At 57.2% G+C, this 26729-nt stretch overlaps 2 protein-coding genes across 7 annotated transcripts; one reads left to right on the top strand and one right to left on the bottom strand.

The window, feature by feature from the left end:
- The first annotated feature begins 554 nt into the window (after positions 1–554).
- On the top strand, positions 555–9047 carry CORO6 (coronin 6). 5 transcript variants are annotated; one of them, XM_058560191.1, is made up of 12 exons: positions 555–1409; positions 2569–2829; positions 4277–4399; positions 4844–4973; positions 5070–5251; positions 5818–5937; positions 6369–6488; positions 6929–7033; positions 7123–7268; positions 7635–7692; positions 7789–8019; positions 8111–9047. In XM_058560191.1, exons 2-12 carry the CDS (start codon positions 2632–2634, stop codon positions 8234–8236), a joined length of 1539 nt encoding a protein of 512 aa, XP_058416174.1. In that variant the 5' UTR covers positions 555–1409; positions 2569–2631; the 3' UTR covers positions 8237–9047. The 5 variants fall into 5 exon arrangements, with proteins under 5 accessions (XP_058416174.1, XP_058416170.1, XP_058416171.1 ...); XM_058560187.1 differs by lacking the exon at positions 5818–5937 and having other exon boundaries at positions 557–1409; XM_058560188.1 differs by lacking the exon at positions 5818–5937 and having other exon boundaries at positions 558–1409; positions 8114–9047.
- Positions 9048–9128: 81 nt separating this feature from the next.
- On the bottom strand, positions 9129–26366 carry ANKRD13B (ankyrin repeat domain 13B). Of its 2 annotated transcripts, XM_058560193.1 has the most exons (15): positions 26244–26366; positions 16004–16139; positions 15754–15878; positions 15621–15666; positions 14849–14992; positions 14571–14760; positions 14427–14493; positions 13317–13398; positions 12468–12532; positions 12110–12240; positions 11835–11992; positions 11586–11738; positions 11276–11439; positions 11123–11199; positions 10311–10623 (listed from the first exon to the last, which is right to left on the bottom strand). In XM_058560193.1, the coding sequence occupies exons 1-15, from the start codon at positions 26355–26357 to the stop codon at positions 10386–10388; spliced, it is 1890 nt and encodes a 629-aa protein (XP_058416176.1). In that variant the 5' UTR covers positions 26358–26366; the 3' UTR covers positions 10311–10385. The 2 variants fall into 2 exon arrangements, with proteins under 2 accessions (XP_058416175.1, XP_058416176.1); XM_058560192.1 differs by lacking the exon at positions 11276–11439 and having other exon boundaries at positions 9129–10623.
- Positions 26367–26729: the final 363 nt, after the last annotated feature.

A 26729-nucleotide genomic window follows, 5' to 3' on the forward strand; every position in this document is an offset into this window, starting at 1 on the left:
GGTAGACTCCTCATATACCCTTATGGCCCCTCATGCCATGAATTATTTCTGGAGCACCTGTAACAGTTTCTGATTCTGTTCCCCTACAAGCCACTGAATACTTGGAATCTTCCTGAGAAACAAAAGAGCCTTGTGGTGGCCTTCGAGGTTCCCACCACTTTCCCTCCTCTTTACCCCCAATGCAGATCTCTACCCTCCAGAAGGCTGTGTTCCATTGATGTCCAGGTGTGCCCTGTATAGTGGGAAGTAATAACTGGCCCCATGCTGCCCTCCAGGGCCTTATGATCCAAAGGAAGAAATCCAGGCCGTGGGTGGGTGCTGAGTAGACAGCACTTGTACGGACTAGCTGTTCTTCACTGGCTGTATTATGATCAGGTTTCTTTCTATCTCCTCCTCAACCTTGGTCAATACGCAGATCCTCGGGTCCTGAGGGAGTGGGGGTGGGGCGGGGCTTCACTGGAGCACAATCAGGCACCCATTCAAACAAGGGCCAGAAGACTTGAGGAGTTAGGCTGGGCGTCTAAAATTTGGTTAGTCAAAGACCTGTACCAGCCGCCTCCCCTTGAACCTGGCGTTCCCAGGAGGTCAAGGTGGGTTCACTTTTCTCCCTGGCCCCCTACCGGTCTTTAGGCTGCTTTCTGACCCGCTCAATGGAATCCCCTCTAGCGGGGTGAAATGACTATCACAGTGCCAGCGTTTTAGTTTCTCCAGTGGTCGCTATCGCTATTAACAACAACAGTCACATTTACAGCCTCTTGTCGAGTACCCTCGCAGCTGCCCTGGGCCATCCTACGCCCTCATCCAGGGGCTGAGACTACTCCCCAAGAGCACCTTCCGGGACCTCTCCCCAGGGGGGTCTGGACGTGCAGTCCCGCAGTCCCAGCCAGCCGGGAAGGGCTAAATTGGGAGCGCGATTGCAGCAGGAATGCGGCGCGGAGGCACCTGATCTTGAGCGGCTGTCGGCTCCCTCTCTCAGCGCCCAGCTCTGAGTTTGGGAATCTGGCCCTTCCCAGCCCACTCGGGAGGCGCGGAGGGCAGGAAAGGAGGGCGCACTCACAAGCACAATTACTTTTGTCGCTTTTCCGAGGCCGGCGGGCTGGCCGTACGGAGTCCGCAGCGCTCGACTTTCCCGCCGCTGGAGGGGGTGGGGCAGCGCTGGTCCCGCCCCCTGCCCTAGGCCCCGCCTCCGCAGGTTGATGGCAGCGGCAGCTGGGACTGCAGCGGCGCCCGGCCCTGGAGAGCCGCAAGCAGCGGCCCGAGCGCTCAGCCGATCACCCGGGCCCCAGACGCCGCGGACACCCGGAGAGGCAGTTCCGGCGCCCTGACGCCTCCCTCGGCCCCAGGCGCACCCCCAGCCCCCTCCGCAGAGGAGTCGCAGCGTGAGCGCCCCTCGGCCCGCTCAGGACCAGGTACCACCCCACCCCACCCGCCACCCCCGCAGCCAGCGGAGCGGGCGGGTATCTGCAGGGGGCAGAGGTCTGCGCCCCCTCCCCCGCGCCGCCAAATTCGGTCCCGGCGGGGCTGACTTGGTGTCTATATTTGGCCGGACAGTGGCCCGCGCGCCCGCAGGGCGCAGACACCTCGTCTCGCAAGAACGCAATGCCGGGGCAGGAGGCCGGAGGAGGGTGAGGGGAGGCCGGGCCTCAGGCCTGGGGCCGCAGAAGCGGCGTGAAGGGCACAGGGATGCCCGGGGCTGGAGAGGGGCAGGAGTCAGTGGCTGGGGCTTTGGAAGAGCTCGATGTGTCCCCTGGGGAAGAGCGCAGCGCAGGCCCTGGTTGGAGAAAAGGCACCTCACCCTCTCCACTCCCTCAAATCAGTCCCTGGCCCCTGGGTCAAGAACCCCACCCCAGTAGAGTTTAGTATGAGAGAGGACCCAGAGGAGAAGCGGTACCAAAGTACGGCAGGCAAAAGCCGGAAGACCCTGGTCAGGGCCTCTTGAAGCAGCCATTGCAGAGAGGAGTGGAAGGAGGCGAGATCCACCTTACATTGTGTCCCTCCATCAACATGGAAGGAAATTGATGAAAACAGTAGCAGGAAGGACTCAGGTTAGCTGACAGTAGGAACTTCTTGGCAAGTTTTTAGAAAAAGGCAAAACCCCATCTGCCAGAGATGCAGAGTTGAGGATCTTGGGGGTCTGCAGTCCTAGCGCCACAGCTGGCCTTGAGCCAAGATCTGAGGGCCAAGGCCTCTGATTCTGAACGCGGTGCCTCTGGGCGATAAACCACTTCCATGAAGAGATGCTCATCCAAGGCTGGCAGTGGGAGAGCAGCCTGGCGTTGAGGCTCCTCCCAAAACCACTTTAACTTCCAGGAAGCTTTCAGGCCCAGTCAGACTCCCCTGCCGCCCAAGGCTTGGTCTCTAAGGAGAAGTCAGGCTCCAAATCCTAGCCCCTCCGCATTAAGCAGCACTTTATAGGAGGCAAAGAACTTTCCCATACTTTACTCATCTTGAAGAAAGCGCCCTGCTTCTAGGACCAGATTCTATATTAATTTATACCTGACTCCATGCCAGATAACCCTTCTCACTTGCCCCCCCCCCCCCCCCCCCGACTCTTCCTCCCTCCCACAGCTCACAGGACTAAGGACCAAAGGCATTTCTGGGCACTGAGATCCTTCATCTCTGCCCCCAGCCATGAGCCGGCGCGTGGTTCGGCAGAGCAAGTTCCGCCATGTGTTTGGGCAGGCAGCAAAGGCTGACCAGGCCTACGAGGACATCCGAGTGTCCAAGGTCACATGGGACAGCTCCTTCTGTGCCGTCAACCCCAAATTCCTGGCCATTATTGTGGAGGCTGGAGGCGGAGGTGCCTTCATCGTCCTGCCTCTGGCCAAGGTGAGGGATGAGGGGAAACAAGCAGGTGGGAGGACTCTGCCTGTGGCCCCTGGGGACTCCTGACATCAGCTTGTGTTCTCACCTAGTTCTGTTCCTCAGTCAGGAGGGCAGTTTCTGTGGATTGGCTGCTCCCTGTCCCCAAGCCCTCAGGGACCGATTGGTAGGCTCCCTCACCCCTCCCAGAGCAGCACCATCACAGTGGCCCGCACCAACTCACAGCCCATCCTCTTCTCCACACAGCACCCTATTCCCAGTAGCACCAGGAGGGAGTGAAGGAGATAGCTGGGAAGCAGTGGAGCCAGGACCTGGCCACATTCTGTTCCTATCTCTCCTAATGCCTCACCCTCTCATGTTTTGGGTGTGGGGATCTTTCTCCTGAGCCCAGGACGACCATTTGATTAAATCACACCCCAGAGCAGCACACTGAGGACAGGGTCAAGCTCTATCCAAAGAGGCGCTGGCCACCTCCCTACTCTGGTTCTTGCAGTGATGTAGAATGAAAGCAAAGGGCAAGGAGACGTGACACACAAGGCCAGAGCCCTCCCTACCCGAGGGATGAGTGCCAGGCAATGAGTGCCACCTTTGCTAGTAGCCTTAAGCCCCTCAGCCATCTCCACCCCTCGGATGGCCAGCCCAAGGCATGACCTTGACCTGGATTCTGCCCTTACACCTTGTTAGGGGAGGCCCCACAGGTGGCAGGGTCAGGAAGAGGCCTGACAATAGCCAGTGACTCACTCCAGGACAATGCAGACACCATCCAAGGACACCATCCCCAGGGCTCGAATTTCAGCTGGAGCTGCCTCCACCCCCAGTACAAGTGCCATTCCAATGCCAGACGGCCACCCCTCACCCCTACTGCCTGGTCTGGGCTGATGCCAGCCCCAGCGAAGGCCTCAGAGCCCCCACAAACAGCCCATACAGACCAAAAATAGATGAGCCCCAGCACAGGTTGGGGGATAGCAGGCACCAGGAGAGCCTGCTGCTGTGGTTCCCAGGTAAAGCCAGTGACAAGGGAAGATCTGCCAGGGGTGGCTAGGAAAGGGCTGTTGGGCACTGCACTGCGTATTACCTCTCCTGGACGTCTTTCACCAGGGGCTTCCCATAGTCATTCCAACTGGGGAAACAGGCCTAAGAACAGCCTCCTCCAAGTAGGTGTTTTCAGAAGAGCACTGGACTGAAAGTTCAAGTCTTGGCTCTACCTATATCTTGCTGTGTGTCCTTGGTTAAGTCATCTTACCTCTCTGTGTCTGAGTCCCCAATATTAAATGACTTCAACTCTGTCTGCCTTCAGTGAAGTACAGGAAGTAGGCTGGATGGGGTTGGAGGTTCAGAGAGGGGTCTGCAAAGAGAAAATAGATGATAGAGAATTGAGATGTAAACAGGTCCACTGCCCAGCCCCAAAACACACACAGGAGAGTGGCCCCACATCTCCTCTCTGACCCCCCAGACAGGGCGAGTGGATAAGAACTACCCACTGGTCACTGGGCACACTGCCCCCGTGCTGGACATCGACTGGTGCCCGCACAATGACAACGTCATCGCCAGTGCCTCAGACGACACCACCATCATGGTAGGAGCCAGGCGGATGCTGCTGGGCATTTGGGCAGGGGAAGTGGGGAGGGCTGCCTCACCTGTGCTAGGGAAGGTGGTAAGGGAGCTGCTGGGTCCCAGGGCTCTGCCCTGCCCAGCTCCCAGGCTATTTTTAGCTACATGCTCACCCCCTCCCAGGATGCACTGCTTAGGACTAATTATAGCCAGGGCCAATGTGGGGCCTGAAGAGCAGGGGGCAGTGCTCCGAAGTCTCCCTGCTGGAGTGGATAGGGAGGTATCTGGAGAGCTGGCAGTGCCCCCTCCTGACTCCCAGCTGCTTCTGCCCCAGGCAGGCACCATTACCTCTTGCCCTGCATTTGACCCTTACCACTCAAGAGAGCCAGTAGGGCTGGGGGGCCTGGGGGGAGTAGAGGGAAGGGACAAAGCTGGCTCCTCATCCCACCTACCTTTTCCTCCTACCCAGGTGTGGCAGATTCCAGACTATACCCCTATGCGCAACATCACAGAACCCATCATCACCCTCGAAGGCCACTCCAAGCGTGTCGGGATCCTCTCCTGGCACCCCACTGCCCGGAATGTCCTGCTCAGTGCAGGTCTGGGGGCCTAGGGAGGGGTCCCTACTGTAGATGGGGAGGTGGGGGGGTTGGAAAGGCAGGGCCCAGGTGACGGTGCCTGGCTACTCTGGGCAGGTGGTGACAATGTGATCATTATCTGGAACGTGGGCACTGGGGAGGTGCTCCTGAGTCTAGACGACATGCACCCCGACGTCATCCACAGCGTGTGCTGGAACAGCAACGGGAGCCTGCTAGCCACCACCTGCAAGGACAAGACCCTGCGCATTATCGACCCCCGCAAGGGCCAGGTGGTGGCGGTGAGTGCCTGGCCTTGCCGCTCCCCAGCCTTTACCCCCGGGACCAGCTGTCACGCCCCTGGTTCCCGCTCTCACCTCCCCCACCCCAACCGCAGAGACCATTCCTCACCCTCGCGTCTGGAACCACAGCTCCCGGCCCTAAGTAAGCCCCTAGCCTGCAATTCTCTGCCCCACTCCTCTTCCCTCCCCTCCCCTGCATCTCAGAAACTCTGAGGAGGGCTCCTTGATTTGTGATTGAGGAGGGGAGAAGCTGCAAATTCTATTCTCCCCACGAACCTGCATGAAACCTGAGCTCCCGGACCCCTTCTCTCAGCCTGCACCCAGCGCCATCTCCCAGGGTCTGGGGCCTGACGCTGGCTCACGGGCTGTCCCCTTTCCGCCCTAGTTGACCCGCTGTGGGGCACAGGGGGCAACCGCTGGGTGCAGTGGGAGGGCGGCGGCGTCTGCCTCACCAGCCTCAGTCTAACTCAGGGTGCGGGGTGCGCGGGGCACGTGCATGTCTGCGCCGAGTGCGCGCGTCGAGTGCGGCCGGGGCGGGGGCTCTAACCCATTAACCCCGCGAGCAGGAGCGAGCCCGGCCTCACGAGGGCGCCCGCCCGCTGCGGGCCGTCTTCACCGCAGACGGGAAGTTACTCAGCACCGGCTTCAGCAGGATGAGTGAGCGGCAACTCGCGCTCTGGGACCCGGTAGGCCAGGGCGCGCCGGGCGCGCCGGGCGCGCGCGCGCTCCTTCGCTGGGTCAGCCAGGAGCGCCCTCCCAGGCCGTGGCCCGTGCCCAAGAGGGCTGAAGCGGAGCGGGGAGCTCCCGTCTGGGAAAAGCCTCGCTGCGACCCCGGGGAGCCAGCAGACGTCCCCTGCTCTAGCCATCAGCCTCTGAGGGCACTTAAGGGCTCGGGATCTGCTGAGAGACGCGCGCCTCCCGCTCTCTCCGGGCCCCGACGCTCTCCAGGCCTGGGGCCCCCAGGGCTCCCCAGGAAGCTGAGTACTTAGGCCCCCTTTTGTCTCCCTTCCCATCCCTGCCCCTCGCACCCAAGTCAGCAAGCTGGTTGCTCCGCCCTCCAGGCTCCTCAGGGCAGGCAGCTGGATGACGCCTCTCCCTGTCTCCCCCCTACTCTCAGGAGAGGTTTGCAGCCCACGAGGGAATGAGGCCCATGCGGGCGGTCTTCACGCGTCAGGGTCATATCTTCACCACAGGCTTCACCCGCATGAGCCAGCGAGAGCTGGGCCTGTGGGACCCGGTAACGCAGCTGGAAGCTTGGGGTGTGTGCCCCGGGGACTGGCATCACGGGAGAGGGGCCAGGCGCCCCCCACCCGCAGGGCATGCCCACCTGGACAGGGCTGGAGGCTGCTGCCCCCTTTGCAGCGCCTGCCATCCCCACACCCACCCCTCTGCCCAGTTTTGCTGCGTCGCCCGAAGGAGCCCATGCTGGCGCTCCCACCTGGTGATGCCGAGTCCCTGGGGGTGGTTTGCGGTGACTGCATGCGGCGGAGCAGGGGGTATATGTGCGAGGGACTGGGAGTGATGTGTCCAGGGGCGTGGCCTGCAGCTCAGTTCACCAGAGCTGCCTTGGGAACGCATGGGGTTTGAGGCGGGCAGGAAGTGTAAAGGAACTTCAGGGGATTCAGAAGTGGCACGGAGAGCGGGCCAGGACTGGTCACGCCTCCTGTGCTCCGGCAGAACAACTTCGAGGAGCCAGTGGCACTGCAGGAGATGGACACAAGCAACGGGGTCCTACTGCCCTTCTACGATGCCGACTCCAGCATCGTCTACCTATGCGGCAAGGTGCCCGCGGCCGGGAGGGGAGAACAGGGGGCTGGACGGCGATGTGGAGGGCCCCTCCCAGGGCGTCTCTGAACCAACTGGTTTTGCAGGGCGACAGCAGCATTCGGTACTTTGAGATTACCGACGAACCACCTTTCGTGCACTACTTGAACACGTTCAGCAGCAAGGAGCCGCAGAGGGGCATGGGTTTCATGCCCAAGCGGGGGCTGGATGTCAGCAAGTGCGAGATCGCCCGGTCAGCAGCCTTCGCTCTTCCCGCTTACCTGCCTCTGTCCCCACTTCCCATCCGGGAAGACACGGGGGCTTCCCCAATGACGTAATCTTTGGAAAAGAGGGGTTTGGGGTTGGGGGGGGGTCAAATAGGCTTGTTTCCAGGGCCAGCCCCAGCGCTAACGAGCTTGACATTCTCTGAACTTCAGCTTCCTCATCTGTAAAATGATGATAAACACCCCATCAGAGGTGTTTTACCAGCTGGACCAATAATATGTTTAAAGTGCAATGCATGGTAGGCTCAGCAAGGCATGGCCTCTAACCCCTTGGTCCCAGGCAGAAGTTAAGGGTGTGGGAGCCTGCGGGGGTGCTGAACCCCGCTCCCTTATAGGTTCTACAAGTTGCACGAAAGAAAGTGTGAACCCATCATCATGACTGTGCCCCGAAAGGTGAGGGACCAGAAGAGAGGTTGGGCAGGGCTGCGAGGCGGAAGGGAGCGGAGCAGGCCCGGCACCCTGCTAACCTCCTGTCCCCCCATCCCGCAGTCAGACCTGTTCCAGGACGACCTATACCCAGATACGCCGGGCCCCGAGCCAGCCCTAGAAGCGGACGAATGGCTATCGGGCCAGGACGCCGAACCCGTGCTCATCTCGTTGAGGGACGGTTACGTGCCCCCCAAGCACCGCGAGCTCCGGGTCACCAAGCGCAACATCCTGGATGTGCGCCCGCCCTCAGGTCCCCGCCGCAGCCAGTCGGCCAGCGACGCCCCTTTGTCGGTAAGATCCGACCCGTCCCCTCCCAGCCGAGTCTACACATCCCCCTACCGCCCCCGGCCTGACACCGCCTCTCCTGTCCTCCGCGCCCCAGCAGCAGCACACCCTGGAGACGCTGCTGGAGGAGATCAAGGCCCTTCGCGAGCAGGTGCAGGCCCAGGAGCGGCGCATCACGGCTCTGGAGAACATGCTTTGCGAGCTGGTGGACGGCACAGACTAGCGCGGCGCGCCGGGGGAAGCTCGAGCCTGGGGGGCGAAGCCAGGCTCTCCCGGGCGCACGGTCTCGGCCCCGCCCCGGCTTTTGGTCCGGACCCCGCCTCCCTGGGCTGGGGCGGGGGCGGGACTGGGAAGGGAACTCTGCCCGGCGCGGGGGCCCTGGACGGAGGGAGCGTTGTGGAGACTCGCGTGCGTCTGGCGCCCGCCGGGCTGCGTTCCTCATCCGGGACTCAGCAGGAGCTGGCCGTGGGAGGCCCGGGCTGACGGGGTCTCAGCATTGGTGCTGCACGGCGAGGCAGGGTCCCCTCTGTCATCCGCCCAGGGCAGGGGAAGTACTTAGTATTAGCGCGATGCTTGGGGATATTGGGGAGCTTGGGCTTGACCTCAAAGGGGTGGCGATTTGACGGGTCTCCCCAGACTGGCTGGGGAAAATTACAACGCTTCTCCCTCTAATTAGCTCACTTGACTCCACCACCCCGAGTGGTAAACCGGACGTGCGTCACCCCAGTTCTACAGACATACACAACCGGTTGGCAGTAGAACCGGACACACTGGCTAAACCCAGCAGTCCATGGCAGATGGCTCTCTTCCTTTTTTCCACCCGCAGGGGAGAGGGGCGAGGGCGGCTTCCTTGCGGCACCCCTGCCGGAGAACTAACGAGAGAACTGGCATGAGGAAGCAGGTTCACACACCTCCTCTACACACACACACACCCTGCCCCCAGCCCTCTGCTGTGGCCTTGACTCTAGGAGGAAAACAAGATGTACTGAATGAAATATTTTACTAAAGTGCTCAGTCTATGCCTCCTGCATGGGGTGGGGTGGTGGGGGATGCGAATGCTACCCCTAGGCTCCCGGGGGGCCTGACGAATGCAACCCCGGGGTCAAGACCCACCGGGCATCCCCTTACCTCAGAGCCCTCCCCACACTGAGGTTCAGAAGGAACTCCCAACCCGCAGGTGGGCGTTCTTCCTCAGTAAAGCCAGGAAGGAAAAGCCTCCGGTTTGAAGCCTCTTTTATTTGTGCCTCAGAATCAGTCTGGTGCCCCTGGCATCAGGGAAGGGGGTGAGAGGAACAGTTTTTCTTTGTTCTTTTATTTCATCCTCTTTGTGTCCCTTCCGAGCCTCACTGGCTTAGCCAGGAAGGCCAGTCCGAGAGAACCCGGACAAGGGTGTGCGGTGGGCCCCTGCCCCTGGCGGGGTCTGTGCTTCTCTGGGTGGGTGGGGTGGGGCAGGGGAGAGCCGGGGGTTAGCACCATTGGATGAAGGGTTTTCGGGTCAGCCCCTGGGTGGGGGCGAGTGGGACGGACAACCACAGAGGGCTAGCAGCGGCTGGTGGGAAGGGATGGGTGGTGGTGCCAGGGCCCTAGGCGACCCCTCTGTGTCCAGTCTAGTGTAGGGTCTGGTGCTTGCCCCCAGCCCAGTATTACCCCCATCCGCCAAGACCCCGTGAGGGAGCCAGGCCTTGCCCAGACCCGGGGGGCCACCTTGGGCACCCTCCCTGATCACAAAAACATGCCTTGGGGATAAGGATTGCAATCTCTGCCCGCCCAAAGAGAAGCTGGGACCACCCTGAGACCCGGGAGGGGTGTGGGGGCTGGGGGACCCGGACACCCCGCTAAGTGCACTTGACGCTGAAATGCCGGGGTGGGGGAGGGGCTGGGCCCTTGACGTGCTGGTTTGCATCTGGGACAAGCTGCAACACAGCACGTGGGGAGCTCAGCTGCCCCCCAGGGGTGAAGAGCGGAGATGCAAAGGCTTCACGGGCAGTGTCCTGGAGTAGGGTCAGTGAGCAGAGAGGAGGACGGGCCAGAAGGAGCAAGGGATGGGGACACTGCTCCTCTGAGAACCCGTCTCTCCCCTCAGGACCGCCTGGCTCCGTCCTTGGACAGGTCTGAGCCCAGGGAAGAGGGGTGGGGGTCAGGATACAGCAAAGCAGGGGGACCGGGCCGTGCCAGCTGCCTCCAGGGCCCTGGCCCGGAAAGGTACCCCGCGGCCGTGCCGAACCCCTCCCCCTCTGGTGGCTGGTGCACCGCTAAGTCCCCAAGGCGGCCGCTCCAGTCTCCGGCCGCAGCTCGGCGGGCGCGCGGCCCGGACCGGATCTCGCTCCCGGGCGGGTCACGCGTGGCGTGGCCGAGGGGCCCGGCAGTGGGTGCTACTGCTCCGTCAGCGAGAGCCGCAGGATGCGCTCCAGCTCCTCCTCCTCCTGGCGCGCGCGCCGCCGCCGCTCCTCCTGCTCCTGCGCTGACAGCTCCATGGCCAGCCGCAGCTGCTCGTCGTAGCTCCGGAACACGTGGCCGCCTGGGCCTGGGCCCCGGCTGGGCCGAGGGCTGGGGACCGACGCCAGGGCGGCCGGGGGCGCGGGCTGGCGCTGTGGCGTGGGCGGAGCGCTCCTGGGGGCAGGTAAGATACGTCGAGGGCTCCGGGTCGCACCTGCCCATAAGCGGGGCCGGGAGACAGAGTGGAGGCCCCAGGACGGAGCAGGCCGCGTCACCTCCCTGATTCCTACCCTGCTGTGGCAGATCCCAGCCCCTCCAAAACTCATCCCCCCAGTGGACGGCGGCCCACAGTATGTGGGCATCTAGAACCCCAGCCCTGACATCCTTCTTGGTAAGGGTCTAACGGCCAAGAAGCCTGGATCCTGCTCCCTGGCTGCTTTTAGAGTACTGCTCACCCACCCCAGAGTCAGGAAAGGGTGGTGGTAGAAGCCCTCTTGGTACCAGTAGGGTCCCTGGCGAGGGCACCACGGTTTCTCTGGGCCAAGAGGGGTCGCTCAGCCGGCACTGTCCTCACCTACTGTGACAGGGTACTAGGGTACTCTGTGCATATGTACTGCGGTCGGGGGAGGGAGACAGGTGTCTCCAAACCCTCTCAGGACTGGCGGGCACTGACCTGTCCTGTCGGCGCCCCTCGTAGGACATGGGGTGAGTGCCCGGCTTGCTGTTGGTCAGCGCCTCCCAGATGGTGACCTGGAGGGAGGGGGCGTGGCCCAGTTAGCTCTGGCGGTGCCGCAAGCTGGAGGCCGGCGCGGCCGCGGGGACGCACCTGGTCGTACTCACTGCCCGCCTCCAGCAGGCTCTGCTGGATGGCGAACTGCAGCAGGTCGTCGTCGTCATCGCGGGTCGCCGCCTCCCGCTGACCGCCCCGCACGCTGTAGCCGCGAGGCGCCTCGAACAACGCGGGGGAGATCTCGCAGCCGCGGCACGAGGCTGAGGGCGCCGGGCTGGGGGTCAGGTGGGGGCCGGGCCCACCCCTCGGCCTACTCCCTGGGAAAGGGGGCCGCCGAGCGAGCGCTCTGGTGGGGAGCGGAGGGGAGGGGTGGGAAGGGCGGGCTCAGAGCGGGGCAGGGTCTCACTCGTGGAACTGGAGCTGCTGACACTGGAGGAGTCGCTGCCTGGGGAAGGGGTCTCGCTGCTGGGGCTGCCTCGCACCGACGGCACCGGCTCGTCACAGCCATTGAGGTTCCCGAAGGTTATGCGGGCGTTGAGGATGTGGAAGATCGGGATTTCTGAGGATGAGGAAACCATCAGGCGCCACCATCCACCCCCTCACACCTTAGGCCCCCCTCAACGGTGGCTGAAGGGAAATCGCGGTGTGGGCTCACCGATCTTGACAGGGAAGCCCGGGGGCAGGCGCAGGGTAATGAAATCCCGGAGCTTGGCGAAAAGCGCATTGCTGACGGCCATGAGGTCAATGATGGGGGCCACCTGCTCACACAGGGACAGGGGATGCTCCTCACACAGCCACAGCTTGGCCTTGAACCTGCCCCCCCAGATCCCAAGGGGTAAGGGACATTGTAGAAGCCATGGCCTCCCAGCACCTTCTGGAGCCCCTGCCCTGCCCTGCCCACCCCTCCCCAGCACCAGCAGGGGACCTCACTTCTGTGTCTTGGTGGTCAGTTCCATGGGGCGGCCCATGTCACGGTTGCCAAGCTCAAAGTTGGGGTTGAAGTACTCTTCTGCGGTGATGGCAGTGGGGTTGGCTTGGCTCAGAGTCTGAGTGATCAGGGTCTGTACCACATGGGGAGGGGCCCATGAGCCCTTCTCAGTTCCCGATGCCACTCCGTTTGGATTTATGGGCCCCGGAACTGTCCCCCCTGCCACTGTGGAGCTGACATGGCCTTGGGCATTGTGGAAAGGAGGTCCACACAGACCACGCTAAGCAAGACACCTCCCAGGCCTCCTCCTGAGCCACATCCACACCCTTCCACATAGGGGCACCCCTGGCACACACTCACCCCGTTTTGGGGGCCCCCATGCTGCTCAGCAATTCCCAGGAAGGATTGCAGAGGTGTCTTACAGCCTACAAGAAATGTGGCATCTCAGAGGATACTGCAGCCCTCAGAAGTGACAGCACCTAAGACCTAGGGAGGAGGCTGGTTCCTGGAGGGAAGCGGGGATTGCTCACCCACACCACACACCCAGGACCCTTCATCTGAAGGTGATTCAGGACTCCAAGGGGCCCGGGCCAGGGCCACTATAAGCACAGCTAGAATAAAAAGTAGGCCTGGAGCTCAGGAGAAACCTCCAAAAGTGTCACTCTCCAGGTTGATGACATTGGACAAAAAATACCTGCCTTTGGTGAGCAGTTTTGGGGTACGCATGTGTATGTGTGGGTTTTCCTTCAGGCACGTCCATAATAATGACTTCATTTTGTTCCCTTGTGAGGTAGGAATTATGTCTTTCCACGTTAGACAGACTAACTGATACCCAGAGTTGGGTGTGGTATCAACAGGCACAGAGACTCAGTGGCAGGGCTCCCTGACTTTCTGCCTTGGGTATGTCCCACTAGACTAGAATGGCCAATAAATAGCATACATGACATTTCTCTCCCTTCTCAAATCCAATGCAGACATTAGTAATCAATTGTAGCATTCTTTCCCATTGAGCCCAAATGTTGCCTTAGAATCTTCTTAGCAACACTCTAGGTAGCCACTCAATCACTAGGACTTGGCACTTGAATTGAAACCTATTTGCCTAAATAAACTATCCTGGCTTTTACGAGGATGTCAGAGGGAATACCGATGGAGGCGCTCAAGTGGGAGCTGGTCCCTCACATCTCCCCCCATCCGCCTCGGCCTCATTACCTTTGACCTTGCCCTTGTGCTGTTCTGAAAGATGCTCTGTCCGTGTCCGGGTGATGAGCTCCACGTTGGATGCCCCATATACCTGGAGACAGATGAGGAAAGGGCTCAAAGACAGCTCTGGTACCCCTACACACTGCCCCCAAAGGCACTATGAACACTTCCTGCAAGGAAGGTGGGAGAGCTGTTTGCTCCAATCTCCAGACTTTTGGGCAAGTAAATATATGAAGTCATTCATTCGTTCTCTTATTCATTCAACAAACATTTTGAGAGCAGCCTTTATGTGCCAGGCACGGAGGCAGGCATCAGGGATAGAGTGGTGAACAAGCATGGCCAGACATGATCCCTGCCCTCTTGAGGCTCACAATCTAGTTGAAGAGATGAGAAAATGGACAGTTATAACACAATGTGATACATGCTCTGGTGGGGGAAACAGAGGGCTGGGGGAACAAAAAGCAGAAGCTTTCTCCAACCTATAGAAGCAGGGAAGGCCTCCAGGAGGAAACAACAAAACAGAACCCTGCAGCATTCGTTAGTCCCTTCATTCATCAGCGGCACCATGGGGCCCACAGGGGCAATGTGGGGGTCCCAGAGTGACCAACACAGTCTTCTTAGGGGTAAAGGCTTGGCTTTGGAGTCAGGCAGCCAGGATCTGAGCCTCAGCTCGGTCACTTACAGGTGGGTGACCTTGTGCAGGTCATTGAACCACTCCAAGCCTCTGTTTCCTCATCATGAAATGGGCTGATACCCTACTTCATAGAATTGTTGTGAAGATTAAATGGGAAAGCGCTCAATAAACATCTGTAAAATGGGAATAATAATAGATCTACCTGAAAGGGTTGTTGTAAGGATTAAATGAGTGTGTGTGTGTAAATGTGTGATATATACACATATACGCGTGTGCATGACATACATACATATAAAATGTCAGAACAGTGCCTTGAACATGAATATAATATACTAAGTGCTCGATAAACTCTGGCCATTCTCATCAGCTGCCACTTAGTCTAGTGCCCTTCCCTCCACGCCGCATTGCTTCCACACCTCCGAGGTTGAGAAAGGGTGGTCAGGAAACCCCTGCCCAGCTCACTGTGGGCAAGAGCGTGGCCTCACCTTGGCTTCATACCCATTCACCATCTCCGTCTTCTCACTGCGCCAGCCCAGGATGCCAGTCTTGTTCCTGGGGAAGCAGAGTGGTCCAGGTGAGGGGGCACCCCACCAGGCTGGCTCCCGGCTACCAAGGCCATGCCCACTCACCTCTCAAAGGAGATGTTCTTGGTGTCGAGCTGCGTGGTGACGACGGGCGCGGTGAGCCGGCTCAGCACCTGCTCCTCGGTGGGCTGGGCAGCAGCCAGCAGCAGCTCACGGTCCTGCCCGGCCAGCGCCAGAGTCTCCGTGTACACCACCCGGCGGTCGTGGTCAATCTCCATCACCACGGCACTTGTGTCTGCCAGCCGCCGAACAGCACGGGGGTCAGGGATGGCGTGGGGCTGTCCCCGGCCTCCCCACCCTTCCCCGCCTCCCACCTGCCTGACCTTGGCCCCTGAAGACAAAGCTGCGGTTCCCTCGCTGCCACGTCATGTGGTCAAAGCCCAGGAGCGTGGTGTCTACCCGCAGGTTCTGCCCACTCTTCCACACTTTGTAGGTGTCACTAGGGCAGATCTTGGACACCAGGGGCACTAGGCAGAAGGGAAGGTCAGAGGTGGCTTCAATTAGCCTGGCCCACCCTGCCTGGGCCACCTCAGGGAGTGGGGTCAGGGTCAGTGGTGGGGCCGGGAAAGGATAAGGGAACTGGTGGGAGGGCAGCACTCCCCCATCTCCCCCCACACAAATATAGACCACAGTCACTCAGATGTGAGCAACCTGAGGCTGGGGACTGGCGTGTGCAGCCACCAGCAAGTCCCTGGTATCCACCATTTGTTTATTCATGCACTCAGTCTTTCATCCAATCTTCCAGCAAATATTTATTGAACACCTACTGTGTGCCAGGCACTATTCCAGTCACTGGGGACACAACATTGAACAAGACAGGACCCCTGCCCTCTTGGAGCTTAGCTTCTATCAAGGGGTGACAGGTAACAAACAAACGAGCAAATCATTACAAAGTGAAAGAAATAATAATGGAATCGAGACAATGTCTGAGGCAGTGTAGAAAGGCCTAGCTGAGGAGGTGGCATTGAGCTGAGAGGTAAAAGATGAGAAGGAGCCACAGGAAGAGCTATGGGAAGGCTGCTCCAAGCAGGGGGGCAGCCAGTGCAAAAGCCCTAAGGTGGGAGAGCACCCAGAGAGGCCCCGAGCCCCTCTTACCCCAGCTGGTGAACTCCCACTTCATCTCCACGTAGAAGTCCTGGGCCTGGAAGATGAAAAGGACAGTGGCTAAGCCTGCACTAGAGACAGGGTTCAAGGGCTACAGTGGGGAGGCTGAGAGGCTGGCCCTCACCTTGCGCAGCTTCTCCAGGAGCACGGGGATGCCCGCCAGCCGCTTCACCACTCGCTGGTAGTCCCGGTACCGCAGCACCAGCTGCACCAGCTCCAGGTCCCGGGTACTCACAGCCTCCTGAAGCACTGGGGGAGGGGAGGCAATGTCTCAGGGCAGAATCCTACCCTGGGCTCCCCTCAGCCAAGCAGAGGTGAGGCTATGATGCTGGGGAGACCCTGGCTGTGGGGCCAGGGTGAGCAGGGGTGCCCACCTGTCCAGCCACTGCGATTCTCCCTGCCCACGTCTGCACCATGTGCCAGGAGCACACGGGCACACTCGAGGTGCCCCAGTGTGGTGGCTAGGTGCAGGGGAGTCCGCCCACGGGGATCCAGCTGCTCGATGTCCACCTGGAGAAGGAGGTGAAGATGTAGCCCTGGTCACTTCTGAGGCTGCCCATCTGAGCCCAACAGCCTCTAAGCAGGCAGCAACCACCTGGCAGCCCTGCCTTGCCCAACTTACAAGGCAGCGGAAAAGACACACACAAGTGGAAAGGGGCTTGCAGGACAGGGCAGGAAGTAACTCTGAGAAAGGGAGGACTTTCCTCCTTTCCTGCCCACCCAGGTCCCCTGACTGGGTTCACTCCTTCAAGGCCCAGTGGGCGCCTGTGAAGAGTAAGCCTGGAGCTGAAGGGTGGTCTAGAGAGGCTGTTGGCCAAGGAGGGCACCTGAGACAGGACCTATCCTAGGGGTCCAAGACAACACCTTCAGGAAGGGCCACCAATTTAGATCATTGACATTATCACTGAGTGAGGTTTAGCAAACAGCTGCAGTAATACATGATAGGAATGAAAACACATGTTCATGGTACAACTTCAAACCCATGTTCTGTGCCTGTGGGAAACCATGTATTAACATTTTTTATAAATGTTATAAAAAATAGCATGATTACATTGCATGAGATTTTTGTTGGGTGATAAAAGCATATGTTTGTTAAACATAAATATTTAAATATATTTCAGGAGTCTAGGACTTCTAGTGAAATACAATGAACTGACCACATGCATGTAACTCTTCCTCTCCTTCCCAAAACTTGATTAAAATGCCAGTAAAAGGCTTCCACTCCAACCATGATGAGATAACTGAAATACCCTTCCACCATAAACAGAGAAAACTATTGCTTCAAAATATATGAAATAATTGTTTTCAGACACTAGGCAACAAGTAGTCCAAGACTGTGATCTCTGAAGTAAGAGAAACAAACAAGGTGGGCCCTATGATTGCCTGGATTTCTACCTGGAGGAACATTCCAGACTGCAATTCAGGGAGGGGAATCCCCAGCAGAGCATGGTATTCTCCCTGAGGAGTTGAGGAGACAGAGACAGGAGTTCAGGGAGGCTGACGTAGCTAGAAGTTGCAGGTCAGAGTTCCAGGAAGGAGTGAGCTATGCAAAAAAAAAAAAAAAAAAAAGAGCTCCAGAAATCTGCATGGGGTACCTTTGAGTCTTTGCTGAATACTAAACTTCACATGTGTAGAATGAAACTCAGTAAGACCAGGCAGCAAAGGAGCAATAAGCTGATAAACTCTCAGAGCTCACCAAGGGCAGTGACACATTCAAGCTCCAACCTGCTAGACTGGAGAGTCCTTGTTGTTTACTCAGGATATTCAACAGAGACCTGAGAAGGTCTTAGTAGTAGGGCTGAATTATTCCTACAGAAAAGGCTCACCAAGACCCAATCTAATAAAGATTAAAAATAAACTCAAGAGGCTCAAACTGATTTGCAAGTAACTCAGTCTGCCAGAACAAAGCCTAACACTCTTTAAAGAAAGACAACAAAATCCAGATGCTTAACATCACAACATTTACAATGTCCAACATCCAGCTAAAAATTACTAGACATGCAAAGAAGTAAGGAAATATGACCCATTATTAGGAGAAAAATCATTTAATAGAAATATATTCAGAAATAATAAAGATGATGAATGGCTCGACATGCTCAAGAGTTTAAAGAAAAACATGAACACAATGTTCATGGGGAAAGAAATGGGAGATAAGTACAATATCTGAAATGAAAAATTCACTGGATAGCATTAACAGTAGATTAGACACTACAGAATAAAAAAAAATCAGTGAACTTGAAGATGTAGCAATAGAACTATACAAACTGAAGCACAGAGGAGGAAAAAAGTACTGAAAAACATTCAAAGAGTCTCAGCAATCTGTGAGACACTATAAGGCATTCTAACATATGTGTAACTGGAGTCCCAGAGGATAGGATAAGTAAGTGCGGGAAATAAGACAAATTTAAAGAAATAGTAGCCAAAATTTTTCCAAATTTGATTAAAAAAAAAAAAAAAAAACCTATTACAGTGGGTTGAATGGTGGTGCCCTCCAAAAATATAAGTATGCATCCTAACCCCTAGAACATGTAAATGTGACCTTATTTGGAGAAAAGGTATTTGCTGATGTAATTAACTTAAGGATCTCAAGGTGAGATCAGTCTCGATTATGCAGGTGGGCCCTAAATCCAATGATGTATCTTTATTAGACACATAGAGGAGAGGTACACAGAGAAAGGAAAAGTTCCACGTGAAGATAGAGGCAGACATTGGAGTTATGCAGCCACAAGCCAAGGAATGCTTGGAGCCACCAGAAGCTGGAATAGACCAGGAAGGATTCTTCCCTAGAGCCTTTGGAGGGAGTGGGGACCTGCTCATACCTTGAGTTTGGACTTCCAACCTCCAAAACAATGAGAGAATAAATTTTTGTTGTTTTAACCCACCCAATCTGTGATAATTTGTCACAGAAACTAATACAATGATAAATCCATAGACCCAAGAAACTCAATGAATCCCAAGCAAGACAAACACCAAAAAAACTACACCAAAGCCCATCATAATCAAATGCTGAAAACTAGTGATAAAAAGGAAATCTTAAAAGCATTTTGAGAAATGAGACATACTATGAATGGAAGAACAAATACAGGAAACATTACATGTGTCTCATCAGAAACTGTGCGAGCTAGAAGACAACAGGATGAAATCTTTAAAGTGTTAGGAAAAAAATTATAGACCTAGAATTCTATATCCTGTGAAAAATATCCTTAAAAATAAATTGGGAAAATAAAGACTTTTGTGGACAAACAAAAGCTAAGAGAATTTATCACTACAAGATGTGCAAGAAATGTTAAGGGAAGTTATTTGGGTGGAAGGAAAATGATACCAGATGGAAACTTAGATCTATACAAAGGAATAAAGAGTGCCCCAAATGGTAAATTTGTAAGTATAAGAATGTCAATAAAATATTTAAAATCCACAAGAATAAAGACAAGAGATGTCAGCATGTGAAAAATTTCAACACATCTTTAGAACATGGAACGTGGCTGGGACATCACAACTGACTTAGGGGAGCAGAGGGGACTAGAACCCGAGGACTCACAGAGGGGAATCTCAGTGAATAGCAAGCCAGCTCACCCCCAGCACCCTTGAAAGGTGCAGCACATGCAGGCAGTGGGAACAGCAGAGGTAGGGCTGAGGCTCAGAGCTGAATACATTGGGGCTGGTTGAAATTCAGAACCCCTGGCCCCCTCCCCATTCTTGTAAAACTGGGAGACGCCCCCAACCCCTCCACAGGATGCCAGGGGGTTATTCTCTATAGAAATTGAGCCTGAGATGCACTGGACTCAGGGACATTGACCTGAGGATGAGGTCATGGGGCCGAAAACTGAAAGCCCAGTCCCTGCCCTGCCTCGGGTCCTCAACCACTGGCAGCCACACTACACACATCACTGCCCCATCCTACCCCTAGCAGGAGATTGGAGAATTCTTCCTTCGAGAAACTAGAGGCACAAAAGGCCTCTGTGTACAGACATTTGGGGATCCTACAACAAGCAGGCCAGCTTGCCACCCAATCATCTTACAGTGGCACCTATGCATCAATATCTCCTCACCCCATTCTTAAATACGCTCCCACAGCCAAGGGTGACTGGACATTTGAGGAAAGTCACCAACATGAAAGAGACCAAAACATGCAAATAGATGCTAAAAATGCAGAGAAAACACTGTCAAGGCAAGAAACAGAAGAAAACTTTTTTGGGGGAAAACAGTAATTTACATCCTCAGAAGAACATGAAAAAAATAATTGAATTCATGAAATAAAATGGGACATCAAGACCTCTCCTCTTGGGCTGGCCCCGTGGCTTAGCGGTTGAGTGCGAGCGCTCCGCTGCTGGCGGCCTGGGTTCGGATCCCGGGTGCGCGCCGACACACCGCTTCTCTGCCCATGCTGGGGCCACGTCCCACGTACAACAACTAGAAGGATGTGCAGCTATGACATACAACTATCTACTGGGGCTTTGGGGGAAAAATAAATAAATAAAATTAAAAAAAAAAAAAAAAAGACCTCTCCTCTTTCTCTTGCTTTCCTCACTCCAGCCATTCCTGGACAGCTGCACCTACCCCCGTTCTCCCATCACAGGAAACAGTACTTCGATTCACTCCCTTTTCAGGTAAAAAACTTGAGAACTGTCTTCTTCTCTTCCTTTTCTTTCACCTTCCATATCTAATCCATCAGCAAAACCTGACCTTATAGGCTCTACCTTCAAAATAGATCCAGAGTCTTCTCAGTTTTCATCATCCTTGGTGTAGCCACCCCATCTCTCACCTGGTGGCCCAGCTGCCTCCTCACTGGTCTCTTCACGCCACTCTCGGCTCCTTAGATCTGTCCTCCACATAGCCCATCGCAGCTACTGTCATCCTGTGAAATGTTCCTCAGGGCCTGACACCCTTCACCTCAAAACCTTCCCTTGGCTTCCCATCCTGTTTAGAATAAATTCCAACAGCCCTGGACAACTCTCTGAACTCATGTGCCCTCCCACCTCTACTCCAAACTCTACTCCCAGACACCAGCCTTCCCTGGAACCATCTTCTCCGGGATACCCTGGAGAGCCGCAAAGCTTTCTCCCTCACCCCACTCAGGTCGCCGCTCAAATGTCACCTTCTTAGAAAGGCCTGCCCTGACAACCCATCTTAAATGACAGTTACTATTTATCTATTTATTGCACCTTATTCTGCTTTAGTTCTCATCCAAGATTAAATTGCTTGTTTATTTCTTCATTGTCTCCCTCATCTAGCTGTAAGCCCCACGAAGGGAGGGTCCCTGTCTGTTCTGTTCAATGCCACACCCCCAGTCCCTGGATAACGCCAGGCACATAACCCGTGCTTAAGAAATATTTGTTAAACAAATGCATAGGTGACTAAATTTAAGGGACATGGGAAGGGAAGGCAATAAAGTGTAAAACCGATAAACCAATAAATAGTTGTAGAAGTATATTGTTTATAGTTATGGAGGGAAATAACAGAACAGCCTAAAGAGTCCAAAGTGGTCGCCTCCGGGGAATGAGGCAGGGAGAGGAAGAGCGAGGACTGCTGCTTTTCATTATAAACCTTCTAGCCACAGTCAAATATTTTAAAACATGAGTCTGAACTCCTTTGTCAAAAATAAAATATTTTAAGTAATTTAATTTATTTATATAATTTTTATAACCCTGCGTTAGCATTTCTTCATTTTTAAATATATTAGGAGCCTCAAAAAAAAAGTGAGCCTGGCCTCTATGGCCCTCTGAGCTGTGGCTTGGAGATGAGAGCGGCCGCCCGGATGCTCTTCTACACCAGCTCCCCGAAGAGGAGGGGGAGCACTGTTTACTCTTTGCCTATTATGGGTTGGGCTGGGCCCCTGGGGGTCTGACCTGAGTGGGCTCGTGAGTCCTGGGGTGGACGTGGTGGAGGGTTCACAGACCCTGGGCTGACTGGGGAAGTGAGGAGGAGGCCTTCCCACAGGGCTGCAGCAGAGCCATGTGCCTCCCCCAGGCCCTGCCCCAGATGCTGCTGCTGCTGCTAACAAGACCCCAGGGAGCTGGCAGGGCACCCCGCCCGGCCCCAGGGCTGCAGATGCTGCCTGCCACCCTCCCCCTCAGGTGCCTTAGCTCCAGGTTCGAGAGAGGCTGGCACTGCCTGCTGAGCAGGGTGCCCCTCCCCACCCCCACTCCTCAGGAGCTCTCCCGACAGCCCTCTCCAGGGTTCCCAGGGCACCGCTGTTTTCCAGGGCCATTGTGGGCCCCGCATACACCCAGCCAAGCCCCAAAGAAGCTCCCTCCACCCACCCAAAGCAGGGCCTGCAGCAGAAGTGGCACCTTGCCCCGGGCCCAGGTGGGAGAATTCATTAACTTCCTCAGCAAAGGCCTGCAGCCATTTAATTGCTGGAATGAAAAGGTTTCCCATGAAACCTAACACCCAGCCCTCCCCACCCAGAGGATGGAAACTCTCCAGCAGGCCTCAGCTGGAGTCAAAAGCAGGGGTCTTTTGAGCTTAGGAGCTGGGGCTCCCTGGGCAGAGAGCCTCCATGCTTCCACTCAGGCACACACCTATACATACATACACACACACACACACACACACACGTGCACAGGTTACACACTCATACTCCTCCTGCCTCCATACTCACAACACGTGTGCACCCCTAAGTGTACAAGCACATGCCCACCTGCCCTCCGGCTCTTCAGAGATCTACTCATGTGTTCTACTCATGTGTAACACACGTGTTCGTTGCCAGCATATTTACACAGGCATACAAACCCACAGGCACTAGCAGGGTATTTTTCAAACTTGTTTAGCATTAGCAGAATCCTTTTGTTAAATGAAATCTTATAAGGACACACCAAATGTACAGACTAAACACGGGGGCTGGAGAGGAAAGGTGAGGGGCCCAGGGCATGGGGCCTCGCCTGCTAAGCCTTCATCTCCTTTGCCTGCCCTCCACCCTCCCCCAGCCCTAGGGAGGACAGCCAGAGTCCGGTGTGGTCACTGGTCACTGCTTCTCAGCTCTTCCACCCGATGTGAGGTGTAGGGACAGGCACACCTGAGCTCAAGGGGGTGGGAGCCAGGATGCTTCCTCAAGCTGAGGTGGGCAGGTGGGGGCAGCACCTGTGGACTCGCCCTCCACCCTGCCCTCTCCATCTTGCCCCACACAGCCCCTCCCCCTCACCCCAGACACATTGATTTTTGGTTTCTGGGGTTTGTGGCTCTCTCCTGAACTTCCCAACTCACCAGCTGTGGTGGCGGCCCACAGCCGGGACTGCCCTCTTTAGGAAGCGAGGAGATCACAGGTGCTCCTGGACATAACAGGTACCTTGGGTGGAGCAGCCTCTGTCTGGGCATTCAGGGGCCCCACAATCCCATCTCACCTCTAGGTAGAAGGAAGAACTGGGGAAAGGAGGAAGGAGGCCCCGGGCGGAAGCAGCCCCTGGGACCAGAGTCTGGCCCCCTCCAGAGTGCCTGTTGCCGGGGGAAGAATCCTGCTCCCCTCAGTCCTCCCACAGGGAACTATACAGTCTAACTTCCACCTCCCACCCCCAGGGAACACCAGGGACTCATGACTCCAGAACCAGGGCCTTGCCAGCCAAGGTGGAAGGGGCACATCATTGGCCTACAACCCCCTGCCCCTCCCAACCTGGCAGGGCACCTGCATGGCAGGGAGCAGAGCAGCCAGCAACCTTTGTACTGCTGGTTGCCAGCTAGGGGTGGCCATGGACCCTTCCTTTCCCCAAAAAACACCTGCTGAGCACCTCCCATCCACCCACCACTCCCTGCTTCCAGCCCCCAAAAGAGCTACCAGGGGCCTGAGCAAAGTCCACGAACCTGCTCTGAAGCCTGCCATGCCATACCCCTCCTCAGCTGGCCAGCATTGCCAAGCCTGCCCCCAGAAGGGCCTCTGTGGGGCTTTCTTGGAATGAAGAAGAGGCAGCTATGCCAAGTAAAGACCAGGGAAACCCAGCTGCTGTGTGCTTGAGGAAAGCCTGGCTGTTTTCTGTGACAGTTGGTGCCAGGAGGACCAGAGGTTGGGGACCCCCAGCTGGGATGCCTGGAGTCTACAGGGTTTCCCTATGATGTTAGGTGGCCGCCCCCAGGCCCATCCCCTGCAGGAAACGGCTGGGTTGGGTATCCTCAGCTCTCCCTGGGAGCCCGACGCCCTGAGGACTGAGCAGTGCACATTTGGATGCAAACGTCAGTCCTGGAGTTGCGATACTGCCAGGGGCCTCTCCCACCACGTCTGATTGGCATCCCCCTTCCTGGGACCCCCAGAGCAAAGGAGAGGGCTGGCCTGACTCCTTGTGCTTGAACAAGGGTTAAGCACAACCAGTGCCCTATACTCCCCCTGGCCTGGATCAGGGCAGGCGGTGTCCATTTCCAGGAGACATTAATGCACCAGGGCAGAGGGATGGGAGGGTGGGGATAGGGGTGAACCTGGTGCCTGGTTTCTGTGGCAGCCTGAGGGGAGCACAAAGGAACACACTCAGTGGCCCCCAACCACCCCTACCTACAGGTTCCAGTGCTCCCCACCCCAACCTCACCCCAGCAAGATGGCTGCTGACCTGAGTACTATCAATCAGAGAGGCCTGAGTGAAAGAGCCTTTTCTTCTAGGGTACTTTGCCTCTCTCCAATCTCTGCAAGAAAAGGACCACCCACCCCTCGGGCTGGGGAGTGCAACTGAGGCATTCTGGAGATTCAGCCACTAGCCTTCTGCCTAACAATCCTCCAACCAACCATCAACCATCCCATGGGGAAGTTCCTCTCAGATCAGACTTAAATCCTGCCAGCTGTAACCTCTGTCAGAGGCTTGTCTTCTTTTGCCCTCAGGGGAGGAAAGCAGAGAAGAGCCAGAAGAGACTGGACTGTGTGTCTTCACACCCTGCACATCACCCTGTACCTCCCTGCTCACACTCGCATCACCAGAACCAGGTGTCCTTGAGGGCAGGGGCTGCACCTGATTTGTTCATCTTTGTCCCCCAGGACCTACCTCTCTGACCTCGCTTCTTTTACCAGGCCTCTATGGCTGCAAACTACTTCCTTTATTTTTTTTTATTTATTTATTTTTGGTGAGGAAGATCGGCCCTGAGCTAACATCCGTTGCCAATCATCCTCTTTTTGCTGAGGAAGATTAGCCCTGAGCTGACATCTGTGTCCATCTTCCTCTATTTTGTACATGGGACACTGTCACAGCATGGCTTGATAAGCGGTGCGTAGGTATCCAAACCTGCGAACCCTGGGCTTAACCACTATGCCACCTGCCGGCCCCAACTACCTCCTTGTGATGGATAAACAGAGACACAGTCTGAGGAGCAACTTGGAGTGGCCTTGTGTAAGCAGAAGTAGAATGAAAGTAGATACGCCGACCAGCCCAGAGGCTTGGAGGCTCAGGTCACCCCAACATTTCCTGGGATGGCTGTGCAGAGCTGGATGCCGTGCTGGTCTGAGGGCTCCATGGTGGACTTCAGAGACACACTCTGATCCTCCTCTCACTCACTATCTGGTGATGTCCTGCTCTCCACCTCACTCTTCCCTTGGGAAGCAGACAGCTCCTCAAACTGAACTTCCGGTGACTAAGGAAGTGGCCCGCAAAAGGCATATTCCCAAAGGGGGCAACTCCTGAGCGAACCACTCCCAGCCCATGACCCCAGGGTCTCAGATCCGGGCCAAGTCTGCAGGCCTCAACCTGAGGCAAACCAAGGCAGCCTGGGCCCAGCTCTGGCTCCTGCTTCCCTATCCTGGAAGGGGTGTTGCCCACGCCACGAGTGCCTACCTGTGGCCTGGGGGCCAAGGCAGAGGTAGGACTACCTGTGACCTGTGCCTGCCTTGGTCCTGAAGAATGGCCAGGAGATCCCATCCCTTACCCTATCTTCTTGGAGGCCACCGCCCAGCCAAAGCTGGCTGACCAACCCGTTCTCATGGACTAGCAGGAACCAGGGAGGCCGCTCTGTGTGCAGAACCTCAAATCCCTTCTGAGGCCAGCGGTTAGGGGGCTCAGCGCCTAGAAGCCAGGCCCCAGCACCAGAGGGCAGGAGAGCGCCTTTCAGCACCTGGACAAGGCCCTTCAGGGCTTCCCCAAGAGGGTCTCTCTCCACTCCCCACATCTCAGCCAGCGCTGGGGTCTGAGGGATCCAGGGGCTCTGCCCAGTGTGAGCAAACAGATTAAGCACTCACCGTGAGGGTAAAGGACATGGGTGCGGTTGAGATGCCTGGGAGTGTTACAGCCTATTCTCTGATCCTTGACCTGTGACCCCCTCCCTACGCAGGCCTTGACCACCTCCGCACACTCACGCAGGAGGTGTCGCTGCTCGGCTGAGTGGGGCGGACTCTCCCACTACATGGAACACAGACCCAGTCGGCAGCCCCTCCCCGCAGCCCTCACTGCCCCAGCGGAGGAGGGGCACAGTGTCCCCTAGCCCAATCTGGGAGGGTCCGGAACACGTGTGGGCCGCCGGTCCCGGCTGGAGGGGAGTGGGCGGGGGCCGCTCCCATCACCCTCGCCCGGTCAACAAGCACAAAAGCTGCGGTTGCGAACAAAGAAGAGCTGCAAACTCGCCGGGGAGGCGGGACAGCCCGCGCCGCGCCCCCTCCCCACGCCGGGCGGGCGTGCCCAGCCGTGGGGTCCCCGCGGCGCCCGACGGCGCTCTTACCTGGCCGGCGCAGACCTCTCTCTCCAGCTCGCGGTGGCGGTTGTGCCACACGAGGTAGTGCAGCGGGTACTTGCCCTCGGGCCCCTTCCTGGCGGAGGCGTTGGCGGGGATCATCGCCCGCTCCTCATGCCGGGGCCGCGGCGCCCGGCCCGGGAGGAGGGACGGCGCCGGAGCCGGGGCCCGGGGCCGCGGGGCGGGGGGCCGGGGCTGCCTGCTCGCAGGGCTGCGGCTCGGGCATGTGCGAGCGGCGCCGGCGGGCGGGGGCGGCGCGCCCGGCGCGGTGCGGGCGGCGCGGGCCGCGGGCGTCCTCGCGAGGCGGCGGCGGCGGGCGGCGCGGAGAGGCCCCCACCCGCCCGGAGAGGGAGCGGACACTCGGCGGCGCGGCGCGGCGCGGACTCGCGCCTCGCCTCTCACACCCCCACACACAAAGACGCCGCTCGGCGGAGGGAGCAGACGCCCGCAGCGGGCGCGGGGGCGCACGGGGCG

Source organism: Diceros bicornis, chromosome 18 (genome assembly GCF_020826845.1).
Source record: "Diceros bicornis minor isolate mBicDic1 chromosome 18, mDicBic1.mat.cur, whole genome shotgun sequence".
Lineage (NCBI taxonomy): Eukaryota > Metazoa > Chordata > Mammalia > Perissodactyla > Rhinocerotidae > Diceros > Diceros bicornis.